At 47.2% G+C, this 13790-nt stretch overlaps 1 protein-coding gene across 1 annotated transcript in view; it reads left to right on the top strand.

The window, feature by feature from the left end:
* The window catches only part of UBR3 (ubiquitin protein ligase E3 component n-recognin 3), a 406648-nt gene that overhangs the window by 75822 nt on the left and 317036 nt on the right, over nt 1-13790 (top strand). The window contains exons 4-5 of the mRNA XM_063933505.1: nt 2311-2451; nt 9459-9517. Coding sequence (XP_063789575.1) covers nt 2311-2451; nt 9459-9517 — 200 coding nt within the window. The remainder of the gene's footprint in view (nt 1-2310; nt 2452-9458; nt 9518-13790) is intronic.

The following is a 13790-nucleotide window of genomic DNA, read 5'->3' as shown; positions in this document are numbered from 1 at the left end:
TAGGGAGCGCTGCCTCACATATGTTGTTTCCAGGCTGGCACTCTGAAGTGTGAACAGGAGGAGAGGTAATGCGGCCCCAGAGCAGGAAGAGAGGGCAGGACAAGCCTCTCCCCAGTGTTATTGATGTGCCCAGGCAGGTTCAGGCTTCATTCAGCGGTGACGCGGACCTCCACACCGACGGGCTTTAGGCCTGGAGGTAGGTCGCAACCCACGGAGACACGTCAGATGGTCTCGTGGCTCCGCATCCAGGCCTCCGGGTACCCGGCTAGCTAGGGCGTGTGGTGGGGCTCCAGGAGTGCAGGAGAGGAGGGCAAGGGGGTACAAAAAGATCCGTGGAAGCGGGAGCTCGGCCGCCACACGTCTAGCTTTCTCCGCTGCCCCTTTTGTTGCTGTTAATGGATGCACTTTGCTGGATACCATACGTCTGCCTCACTTGCAGACCCCCTACTTTTGTCAGAATCAGTATGGGATCCCGACAGTCGGGATCTCGGGGGTCATAAGACCGACGCCAGAATCCCGACAGCAAGCGCAGCGTGTCCCTTTGTGGGCTTGCTGCACTCGCCACATTACGGGCCCGTTGGCGAGCTTTGCTCGCCACAGTAATTTATTCCCCCTCGGTGGGTGGCCTGGACTACCCCCCCGAGTGGGGATTCCGCGCCCCAGTTGCGTCGGACTGCTGGGATTCCCTTGTCTGTCAGGATTCCGGCATCTGTATCCTGACAGTCGGTAAACGTAACTGCTTCCCCTTGTGTCATGTAGTCCCTAGTGACTGAACAGATAATATGACATTGAATAATCTATTTTATTTGCCTTTGTGATTCTTCTTCTTATTATTATGCTTTATTTATATGGCACCAAAAAGGATCTGCAGCACCTATTACAGAGTGCATAAACAAATGAGCAAAACCGCACTTACAGTTAAAGACAATATAGGACAAGTACGGAAAAACAGGGTTTATGGGGGTAATTCCAAGTTGATCGCAGCAGGAAATTTTTTAGCAGTTGGGCAAAACCATGTGCACTGCAGGGGGGGGCAGATATAACGTGCAGAGAGAGACAGATTTGGGTGTGGTGAGTTCAATCTGCAATCTAAATTGCAGTGTAAAAATAAAGCAGCCAGTATTTACCCTGCACAGAAACAGTTACTCAGTTTAATGCCTCATTTCGATTTAAATATCCGTTCAGTTCCTAGGCACTAGATTGCTTCTGTAATACTCCAGTATGAGGAACAGCATCATAAAACCACCTAGCTTCATTCACTCCAGCCCCATCCAGTCTTGCCCATTGGTCCCAGTTCAGAGTCCAGACAAAACACAGATCCTGACGCAATCCATGTGGTTGCAGCAACTACTGTCCTATAGCTCCACAGTGGTGCTCAGTTTGCTCTTACCGTTGGTGTGCATGTAGTGGTCAAGTAGCACCGGTAGGAGTTAGTGGGTTCGACAAATTAGTAAAACCACCTCCCCAGACAGGGTGACAGTGATCCCATAAACCCATCCTGTCACTAAGAACTTTGGCAGTGAACAGAAATCTCTGAAACCCTGCTGATACTAGGATCCCAGTCAAAAAAGTGTACATGCTAGACTGCTGCTACTGCTTCCTAGCAGGACAACGGTGGTCATTCCGAGTTGATCGCAGCCAGCAACGTTTTGCTGCTGCTGCTGTTATCAACTAGTCCACGCCTGTGGGGAAGTGTATTTTAGGTTAGCAGGGCTGCGATCGCTTGTGCAGACCTGCTAGCTAAATTTTTTTCAAGCAGAACGAGACCAGCCTTGGACATACTTACCCTGTGCGACGATCTCAGCGATGCTGGGGCCGGCTTTGACGTCAGACATCCGCCCTCCGTTCTCCTGGACACGCCTGCGTTTTCTTCACCACTCCCCAAAAACGGCAGGCAACGGTCGGTGACACCCAGGAACGCCGCCTTTCTGTCAATCTTCTTGCGGTCGTCTCTGCGGCCGATTTCTTCGTTGTCCGCGACGTAAGTGTGTCGCCGGGCAACGACGCATGTGCGCAGTGCAACCGCCGCGCATGCGCATTCCGGACACGTTCGCACCGCAGCGACAAATCGCTGCGTGTGAATGGGTCGGAATGACCCCCAATATCACTAGGAGGCCTGACCTGTACTATAGACCTGCTCATTCAATGCAATGTCGGCTGTTGCTGTGAGGGAAGCTGAGAATTCACTTAAAAGCATACTTTAGGAAATACAGTTTATTTGGAACAAGGTCACATGGTGTCCTTATTTTTATATCTGAATGCAAGACATAAAGTAAATTGTGGTGAAAATATTATGCATGTCTTTTGTAGGTCCTTCTGAAAATGCATGTATGAAGAGCCAAGAAAAGTACCTTACTGCCCTGAAGGGATCGGGTCTGGCTTTTCCTGAAGAGAAACTCCCCAGTGGGAGTCAGGAGCAGTCGTCTGACACAAGTGCACCAACAGCACAAGGTTTGTGTGACATTTCTAGAACTAAACTTCATGCATCTTTACTTTTTTCTTTTACTTTGTTTATTGACTGTTCTGAATGCATAGCTTTCATTTGTGTCAAATCCTCTTATTGGCAGTATCTTCCCCAATACATAATCGGCATGAGTTTTTGGACTTTTCTCTTTCATCCACTAGGGAACACTGGAGTCCTATACAGTAGGGGTGTGAAGCTTGCAACCGGAGGTGTGGCACAATCTAAAATTAGCATTGTCTGCACAGCCGGCTCCTCCCCCTTCACATCCCTCCTCCCTCAGTTTGAAAAATTGTGCTGGAGGTACAGCACATGGAGCACTGAGCTCCTGACTAGAAACATATATCTGTAATAAGGGCTGCGTCAACCTAACAAAAGGGGGACAAGGCTGCTTAATATTGGAGAGACAATGATCCCTATTGAAGGGATCTGCATCTCTTTGCAAGGAGATTCTCTAATCCAAGGGCGCAGTGAATACTGGTTGTATGATAAGGGCCCATGTTAGGTTATTTATTTATTTTTTCCCCCCATCACCACAGCGGCCAGCCAGCGAGCAGAGACTGAGCGGGGCTGGAAGAGCGCGCCGGGGGGTTATGACTAACTCTCCCACTATGCAGCCGCTGACAAGCGCCGCTAGCCAGATCATACAGCGCGTGAGGGGAGACACTAGCAAGCGCCGCTACGGGACTTAGTTTGAGTGGTCCCGGAGCGTGCGCAGCGGGGGGCAGAGACGCGGCAGTATATGCCGCGTGGCTGAGGAGACCCGCATACTCACTCCTCTGGCTGCTGCAGACAACCCTACAGAAACGCCTGCCTGTGCCCAGAATTACCAGTTCCAGTGTGAGACGGCCACTGCATACCACAATGAAGTGCGACAGTGGGGACTGGTCTGACGAGAAGGGCTGCGGAGGTTAGTGGTTCTTGATGCCGTTCTGTCAGTGCAGGTGTAGCAAGCGTTACAAGCATGTGTGGGGTATATATATTGAAATCTATACTGACAGGCTGCATTAATTATAAGCGCTAAATAGTGAGGTATAATAGATCAGGTTTACCTAGGCATAGAAAGGACATTTGGAAGTTCCCAAAATTCTTCAATGTCGGCCATTTTGATTATTCCTAAGTGGGGCCATTCCAAGGGGCAGGGATCAGCCTTCCCCCTCGTATAGATACCAAGAGAGATGATTATTGTAGCAACAGCTCCCTCTGCTGGTGAAAGTATATATTGAGTAAAATACTGAGGATCTCCTGAACAAAATAATTCTACTTTACCATATATATATTTTCAAAGGACTTCTATTACAAAGATCCTGAAGAAAATACAAGGAAGCAGGCGGATACCAACTTAGTCAGCTGGTGTTTTTAATTATTATTATTTATTTTATTTTATTTTTTATTTTATTTATTCTTGTCCTGTTACTTTTGCAATATAAGAAAGGGAAGAGTAATTCCAGCCGGATCCGATACCCTTGCTTCCGTCATCTACCGCAGTCTTTCTTTTCCTAGTTTAAAGGGGAAAGTGCTGCGTGGCACCCTGGTAGGGGGTTTAAACAACCAAGACCTGTTATGTTTGTACGAAAGGTAACAGAGACTGGCAACAAGAAGAGCACGCGTGTTGGCAGCTCTGGGGTGTGCGACTCCTGCTTAGACAGGGACGCTACACCTGGGAGCAGTGCTCCGTCAAAGGTCATGGGTAGAAAACCTTGCAGATAAAATCTCCAAGGAGATGGCGGAATCACGCAAGCAGCAATCAGAATGGGCTGCGGGATTCTCAAAAATGATGAATAAAATTTCTCATCAGGTTAACGCCGCCCGCACAAGCAGAAACAAATGTGCGCAAGGCAGTTAAAAGACCTCTTCCTATTGTACCAGAAACAGAGGATCATTGAATCTAACCTAGATGTCGATTCTCCAGAAGAGGACATGGCAATCTCGAGTATCGATTCCTTACTTTGACGCGGTAGAAGAGATCCTAACCTTTAAAGTGGAGGAGGTTAAGTAGCCAGAGGATCTCAAATTATTCAAATCCCCCCCACAAAAAAAAAAAAAAAACGCGTTCAACAGTGTTTCCCATTCCTACATCTCTCCAATCTTAGAGGAGGCTTGGAAGCAACCTGATAAACGCTTTAAATTTCCGAAAAGGTTTCAAGTAACCCTTTACCTAACGGTGTAATGGATAAGTGGGAGTCTCCACCAGTAGTGGATGCTTCCCTAGGAAGGTTGTCAAAGAAGACAATCTTACCAATACCTAATGTCACGGCTTTAAGGATGCTTCAGATCGTAAGATGACACAGCTTTAAAGTAGATTTTCGTAGCAGAGGCGGCACGGAGACCTACGATCGTCTGTGCTTGGGTTAACAAGGCCATGGGAGCATGGTCTGGACGTATTGTACAGGCTATTGAAGAGGAAAATTGCTTGGAAGAAATTACCCAACTGGCGGAACATATTAGAGAACCCGCTTCATACCTGTGTCAAGCCTCAAAGTATATTAGCAGGATAGCATCGCACATCTCCGCATCGGCCATATCGGCTAGACGGATTTTATGGCTCAGAGACTGGCAAGGAGGCTTTGACACCAAGAAGGCGGTGGAACTCATCCCCTTTGGGGGTGAAATGCTTTTCGGTCCAGAGTTGGACAAGTGGATTTCGCAAGCTACAGTAGGGAAGTCTACCTACTCCTTATACGAGAACCACTCCACAGGTTAGGAGAGGTTAGTTGGGACCAATGTTTACTTCATTTAGATCACAGTCCTTTCGAGCCCGAGGAAGAGGTTTCGGTACACAAGCACGTGGAGGCAGAGGTAGAGGTCGCTCAAAGTCAACGACCAGTAAGCAGGGTAAACCTGCTGACAAGACCGTGGCATGACGGCCTCCCAGCTCACCTGGGGTCCCCCTTGATGGGCACGCGTCTGGAGAGGTTTTCGGGACATCTGGGCCAAAACCTCACCAGAACTTTGGATAAACAACATAATTTCCAAGGGGTACAAACTGTATTTTCAACAGAGGCCTCTGTCAGTTTTTTTTACAACAGGATTGCCTCGGTGCCCTCAGAAAGCAAAGGTACTACTAAAGCACTTCAGAAATTGCTATGGTCAAGGTCATTATCCCAGCTCCCGCCTCGCAGAGAAGAAGGGTTTTCTATTCCAATCTTTTTGTCGTGCCAAAGCCAGACGGGACGGTCGAACCGATACTCAATTTAAAAGTTTTAAACCAGTTTCTAAGGGTCTGCGAATTCAGGATGGAATCAGTCCAGTCGGTCATTGCAGGCTTAGAACAAGGCAAGTTCATGGTATCCATGGACATAAGGGATGCATATCTGCATATCCCACTCTGGACTCCTCACCAGGCTTACTTAAGGTTCGCACTGGTGATGGATCACTACCAATTCAGGGCCTTGCCGTTCGGTCTATTATCAGCCCCAAGAATCTTTACGAAGATCATGGCAACCATGGTTGCAGGATTGAGACTGTTTGGGGTCACGATTATACCTTATCTAGACGGTCTACTGATCACAAGGTCCAGGACCTACAGAAATTAGTGGCTCAGGTACTGAGGATACAAACGGTTTCTCTAAACCTCTGTGTGCAACTTCTCGGGCAGATAGTGGCATCGTTCAAAGCTCTCCAGTACGGCAGACTTCATTCCCGACCATTCCAGATGAACCTCATTGCTCAGGGAGCAGTTTCGCATTGGCTTCTACATCGAAGAATCCGATTTCCACCGCGCATGCGAACCTCCTTAATTTGGTGGTCGTTGCACAGGAATCTCACAGCCGGCAAGAGATTCGGCATTTGGGATTGGAGGATCCTGACAACGAACGCCAGCCTCAGAAGTTGGGGTGCCATCTTAGAGGAACATCTGTTTCAAGGCATATGGACATTACTGGAAAACAGCCTACCCATAAACATTCTCGAACTCAGAACAGTTTACAAGGCGCTTCTCTTAGCCGAAGACCTCGTCATGGGTCAACACTTAAGGATACAGTCGAACAATGTCACGTCGACGGCTTACATAAACCGTCAAGGAGGAACAAGGAGCAGGAGGGCGTTAAAGGAAGCCACAAGAATCTTGTTGTAGGCAGAAAGGCAAGACATCATCCTCTCGGCAGTGTTCATTCCAGGTGTGGAGAACTGGGAAGCAGAGTAACTCAGTCGCTAGGCCATGCATCCGGGAGAGTGGTGCCTACATCCACGGATTTTAGACATGGTGGTGAGGAGATGAGGTCTACCTCAGGTAGACCTAATGGCGTCTCGGCAAAACCATCAGCTGCCCAAGTGATTGTCCAGGACAAGAGATATAGCAGCAGAAGGAATGGACGCATTAACACGTCTTTGGTGTTACAGGAGGGTTTACATTTTCCGCCTTCCTACTCATACTCAGTGTTCTGAAAAGGGTGAAACGAGAACGTCTGTGGGCAATTTGGATCGCACCGGATTGGCCCCGCCGGAGTTGGTACTCCGACATGCGGGAGTTACTAGCGGCAGATCCTTGACAGTTCATTCAGAGTGAGGACCTGCGGTCTCAGGACATTCCTACGATGCTTGCCGCTAGGAAGCCGGTCACAGCCATGCACTGCTACAGGATTTGGAAGAAGTACATGGACTGGTGTTGGGAACGTGGGTGGAGTTCGCAGAACTTCCACATATCCAGACTTCTACTTTTCATTCAGGCCGGTCTAGATGTAGAACTGAGGTTGGGCTCTCTGAAGGTTCAGATTTCGGCTTTCGCCATCCTATTTCAACAGCGGTTAGTATCCTTGCAGGAGATTTAAACCTTTTTACAGGGGGTTCTGAGGAGACAACCCCCTTTTTCGATCTCCCACTGCGCCGTGGGACTTAAATTTGGTGTTGGAACTTTTTGAGATCACCAACTTTTGAGCCGTTAGCACAGACCTGAAATATCTCTCTTGGAAGGTCTCACTATTGCTTGCCTTGGCTTCGGCCAGGAGGGTTTCTGAGTTGGGAGCCTTATCGTGTGAGAGCCCCTTTTTAAATTTTCATGAGGATAGGGCAGAACTCCGTCCAAGAGCAGATTTCCTTCCTAAGGTTGTTTAGGGTTTTCATGTAAACCAGCCAGTTGTGGTCCCATCTTTCCAAGGTCTCGCAGATGCGGACGTGTCCTTGGATGTTATCCGAGCTTTACGGGAATACGTACAAGTTACGTCGTCCTTCAGACAGTCGGACCATTTCCATTTGTTTATTCTTTTTGATGGGTCTACGAAGGGTTGGCCAGCATCTAGGCAGGCTTTGTCTAGATGGATTAGACTTACCATTCGGCACGCTTATATTCCTGTGGCAAACAGGTTCCGGTTCAGACGGGTGCTCATACCACCCGATCAGTGGGTGCCTCATGGGCGACTGCCAGCGGTACTTCCACTACTCACCTTTGCAGAGCGGCGACGTGGTCCTCAGCCCACACGTTCGCAAAATTTTTACAGGTTTGATACCTTTGCGTCCGGAGACTATAAGTTCGGACGTTTAGTTTTGCAGGCCACTGACAGCACTCCCTCCCTGGGTGATAACTTTGGAACGTCCCCTACTGTATAGGACTCCAGTGTCCCCTAGTGGATGAAAGAGAAAAGAGGATTTTGGTACTTACCGATAAATCCATTTCTCTGAATCCTCTAGGGGACACTGGACGCCCGCCTCGGTGCTGTCACCCTGCTATGTTCAAAGTTCTTGTTCAAACAGTTCGTACAAACAGCGTTAGTTTTAAGCTTAAGAGTTTCTTGGCTGCTGTTTGCTATGTTGTATGGTTCGGTTCCTCGCCATGTGCTATAGTATCATGTCCTATTCTCTCAGTCAAATTTTCCAAAATGAGGGAGGATGGATGTGAAGGGGGAGGAGCCGGCTGTGCAGACCATGCTAATTTTAGATTGTGCCACACCTCCGGTTGCAAGCTTCACACCCCTACTGTATAGGACTCCAGTGTCACCTAGAGGATTCAGAGAAATGGATTTATCGGTAAGTACCAAAATCCTCTTTTTTTAGTGTTGTTTTCTTCGTAAAGTAACGGGGAACCCCAATTAGTGCACCGTGTCCGCTCGCCATGCTTCGGGCAAGGTGCCTCACTCCGCTACCGCTGCACTCGGCATAGGTCACTGTTCCCAATTGTAGTCCACGTGGATCGTAAAGTATGAAAAAGTCCAAAAAGTGAAAACATTTTGAAAAACTCATATCGACCTTTTGACCTGTCGACCTTTTGACCCTAAGGCCCATGCCGACCGTCAGTGGTCGACCTAAGTTGTGTCGACCGTACACCGTGTATAGCTGCTGCCTTCAAGTGATGGAACACTGCAGTACTGTCGCTTTCTTTTCATTTTAGGAAGCGCAGCTTGTGAATCCAGGGAGACACTATGACAAATGTTACCTGTTATCACAGATTACATTTGTACTGTAGTGTAAGTAAATTCCAACCCCTCTTCTATACCTATATTCTACTTCACGTACCTTTTCTTAAATGATATATGAAATAGATATGAAAATGCAAAAGGCATTGATCCACTGCACTCACTCCTGCTCGATCTGGGGTTCATGTGGTTTTTGACCACATTTGGCTAAATAAGGCTCTTCACTCGCCGAGATAAAGCTTGCAATTTAGCTCAGAACATTTAAGCTCTCAGCCCTTGTCAAAAGCCCCATTTTGCTGCAAGTCCAACGCTATCACTCAGAATTATAAACAGGGCAATTGCTATCACATTAAAATTAAGATATGCTTCCTGGTTTGAAATTTACCTTCACACTGGCTTTTACAGGTGAGACCGCCCCCAAGCATATCAGCCAATAAACACAAAGGAAAGCACCTGACACAAGTTGGATTAAATGAGCAAACAGTGGGGTGCATGTGTGTCTTGTACTGACCATTAGCTGTATGTTAGGAAAATGTTATTCATCATAATCCAAAAAGACAGATATAGCAAAGGATGTCAGTTGTTCATATTGGCTTTGTTTGTAGAGACTCTTCCATTATAAACAGAATTATTATTTTAATTTTTTGCAGAGGGTCCAGCCTCAAATACGGAGGCAGCAGCAGCAGCACAATCTGATTCTTCAGATGAGGTTGGTGAATAAATCCTTTCTAATTCTGATCTATTCAAATGAATTTACATAGGGTGGACATTCATTTTTCTATGTGAATCTTTTAAGCAGCACCTTACATGTGGTTGGAGAGACCAGATACGTTGAGGTAATAGAGGGCAAATTCAGCTCCAAAAGCTAAACCTCAGTCCCCTCTGTTACACTGTCACCGATGGGAGCTAAAGCACATTTATAACAAAGCCCTGAGGTCAAAACCGAGAGTACAGAATAAGTGGGACAGAGGAGACCAATGTTCTTTAATGAGAGCAAGAAACAAAATGAGAACAAAATGAACAGGAACCTAAACCTAATTACAGTAGGGGGGGACACTGGATGACCTTCCCTTTACGCTATGTAAAGGGAAGGTCATCCAGTGTCCCCCCCCCACTGTAATCAGAGAAGAGTATTTATTAAAAGTATATCACATTTTCACTTTCATCCTTGGGGGGCACTGAATATGCTGGTGACATCCCAAATCTGTCCTTAAGTGTGGATACCCTCTAACGTAGCAACAAGGTCCACTCTGTGGCCAAAACGGACATTCTTTTTTACAAGCAAATTGTTTACTTAAAGTCTTGTGTGAACCAGAGACCAGGTGGATGCCCAAAACCGCTAATTAGCCAAGGTTCCATGCTGCATTGTATCCCCCTAATTGGTGAATTGTGCCCTGTTGTAATAATAAACCAGTTGTCCGGCAGCTGCTTTGGGACTACACATCCCAGCACGCCCTGCCTTAGTTTTGCTATAAGGGTATGGTAATACTGTGGCAGGGCATGCTGGGATGTGTAGTTAAACAACAGAGGGACACTTATCGCCCACACACTTGGTTTAGGCGCTCCCTTTTCATCCCTCCCCAACTTTGTTTTTCTTTTCTTTGTGGGCATTGTTTAGAGAGAGAAAAGGGTCCTCTTTCACTGGAAACCTGGTTTAAGGGTGGAGTGATAAGGTCCTTATTTTAAATGAAGCTTCTGTGACCACTTTGGGTTCAGTTTCATGAGAGGCCTCTGCACAGCCAAGGTGCCATCTGACAGCTGAGGTCTGCAGACATCCACCAAGAACCATTAATGAAGTGAAGGCTGCTATACGCCAAGAAATGACATTATAGTCAAAACCAATTGAAATAAACTTCAATTTGCTCTTTTAGATTATGTACAGAAAGTCGAATAGCATTTGCCATGACGTTTTTGCTAACCTTTAAAATCTGGGACTTTTTTTTTGCCCCTCCCTGTACAAATGTAACATACAAAAGAGCAGAGGTGGCTGGCAAATACGTGCTGATAAAGTCAAGTTTTATGCTCTAGTGTCCAGTTAAACGTTAAATTGGAAGCGAACAGTTTACAAATGTAAAGAATATATGCTGGGCTCAGCCTGGTTGTATGCTAAATTTGATAGCTGTACAATAAAGACTGTGTACAATATTTTGTTAATTCTGAAAAGTTTACTATAAACTGTAGATGTACATCACATAGATATCAAATAGAAGTGTGCAAGTAAATCACACAAGGTAAGTATGTAAAGTATAGCCGTATGCAAATCAGTTCCAAAAAAATAAGTGTATTTTCCACTGAGAGAGTCTTATGTCCTATATATCATGACTTAACAATTGTCAGTGTTAATGTTTAAAAGCAAAAATGTGTAGTGCTTAGGAGTGCAGCATTCTGCTACTCCAATGTGCACTCTGGTACTCACAAGGGAGTCATGGTTGTACAGTGTCCAAGGGTTTCAGAATCCAATGGAGGTAATAAATCCTCACTAATGGGGTATAGCATGTATTCCCCTCTGTTCCATTTTCTGATGGAGGTATGGCTGTCCTCTCTAGCGGTGTCCGGGATCCAGGTCTCCTTTAACCACTTGCCTGGCATGGTTGCATCAGATGCGACCATGCCTGCAAGTGCTTTATCTGACCTGGTCGCACAGGATGCGACCAGTCATATAAACTGTGTTAGCAGCGGCAGGGAAACTTCTATCCGCTGCTGCTGCTGTCAGAGGGACCGCAATCATTGCTGATTGGTTAGCACGGAAGGATCCCCCAGCGGCAGAAGGCCCCCCCCCCCCCCCACCCCTGTGTACCTGGCAGCTGTCCAGGCTCTAAAAACTAAAGTCACGATGTTCCGATGGTTGTGATCGATGTTTGAAGAAGAAAAAAAAGTAATGTAAAATATATATTTTTTTTAACTTACAAATTATTTCTCATACGTCCTAGAGGATGCTGGGGACTCCAAAAGGACCATGGGGTATAGACGGATCCGCAGGAGCTTGGGCACACTATAAAGACTTAAACTGGGTGTGAACTGGCTTCTCCCTCTATGCCCCTCCTTCAGACCTCAGTTAGACTTTGTGCCCAGGAGTGATGGGTCACACACTAGGGGAGCTCTACTGAGTTTCTCTGGAAAGACTTTTGTTAGGTTTTTTATTTTCAGGGAGACCTGCTGGCTACAGGCTCCCTGCATCGTGGGACTGAAGGGAGAGAAGTCAGACCTACTTCTTCTTAGTTAAGGGCTCTGCTTCTCGGCTACTGGACACCATTAGCTCCAGAAGGTTCGATCACTTGGTGCGCCTAGCTGCTTGTTCCCGGAGCCACGCCGTCACCCCCCTCACAGAAGCCAGAAGAAAGAAGCCGGGTGAGTATGTGAAGAACAGAAGACTTCAGTGACGGCAGAAGACTTCAGTAACCGAGGTAAGCGTAGCGGTAGCGCTGCGCTCCATGCTCCCACACTACGGCACTCACAGGGTGCAGGGCGCTGGGGGGGGAGCGCTCTGGGCAGCAAGTTACTGATGTTCTTATGTGGCTGGCATTAGAGGCTTTCTCGGTGCTTCGGCACCGTGTCCCATACCCCCGCCAGCATAGCGCATCATTCGCGCCAGGGACTCCCGCACCGACGGCTCATAAGGGTGCAGGGCGCAGGGAAGGGGCGCCCTGAGCGGCATGTTTTACTCTTGTGCAGGGTGTAGATGCTAGTTGGAAGGGTAGCCGTGTCCCATCCCCCGCCGGCAGGAAGCAGCGCTGCGCGCCACTTACTCCCGCGCCGATGGCTCACTCGGGTGAAGGGCGCGAGGGGGGGGCGCCCTGGGCAGCATGTTTTCACCTTGTTCAGGGTGTATAGCCAATGTCCCGTTCCCCCCCCCGGCATGGAGCTGCGCTGCGCGCCACTTACTCCCGCGCCGATGGATCACACGGGTGCAGGGCGCAAGGGGGGAGCGCCCTGGGCGGCATCGTGAGCATTGTTTAACGCTCTGGACCTTCTATACAGTGTTTTTAATGCTATATGGGTGTCATATAGCATTATGATTTTTGTAATACATAAATTCACGGTTTCCCTGTTTGTTTACCCACTATCGGTTAGTCTACATATGTCGACAGGTGTGAGGGCTTTGTCACAAGCTGCTGTGGGGATAACTGTCGGCTTCGCCGGCGCATGGCGGTACTTGATTCGGAAAATTAAGTATTAGCAAGTTGGTGTTTGTGTGCTTAAAACAGTAAACACGCTAGGGGAGACACAGTTGTTGGTGGATGCCATGTCGGCATCAACGGTACTTCCTGGGTAAAAAAATTATCAGGCTGTTATTGCCTTGTACCTGTATATATATGTTTCTAGGTATATGTGGGGGGAGTGTTATCGAAATTGTATTTGTATGCTTCCCTCAAACCCCTCGGGGTTCCAAGATTATTATTATTTTTTACCCGCTTACTGTTCCTGGCTGTCGACATTTACTTGGTTTCTGTCGGCCATAACGTTCCTGGTAGATCCACTTCGGGGGCATGTCAGTACATGGTCATACACATTCACAACACATTACTGTCTCTAGGGACCTGACAGGTCTGGACAATCCACTTGCGTATAGGTTATATCTATATGTGTATATATATATGTAGATATAGGTTTATATATGCATGGTTAGGGTATATGTGTTTTATTGTGTATTATATGATGTATATCCATGAATGCTGAAATAATGGTATTCTTATCATGTGCTGGTCGCTCTGTTGATTAAGCTCTAGATTGGCCGTGACGAGTTCGGTTTCGATTCTCTCAAGGAGTCCGAATATTATTCTCTTCCCGACGTGGAGAGAACATTATGACAGTCAACAACTGGTCGACGCAGAGCCCCGTCAAAAAGTATCATACACAGGAAGCTAAGTGATATTTTATTTCTATACTTTGACCTTATTTGCACTGTATGCACTAGGGAGTGTTGTATTCGGGTAGGCATCCGATAGAATTACCCTACCCAGAGTGGGTAAGCTTGCCTATGT

This window comes from Pseudophryne corroboree, chromosome 7 (assembly GCF_028390025.1).
Source record: "Pseudophryne corroboree isolate aPseCor3 chromosome 7, aPseCor3.hap2, whole genome shotgun sequence".
NCBI lineage: Eukaryota > Metazoa > Chordata > Amphibia > Anura > Myobatrachidae > Pseudophryne > Pseudophryne corroboree.
The sequence above is the reverse complement of the archived record's forward strand: the minus strand, read 5'-3'. Positions and strand labels throughout refer to the sequence as shown.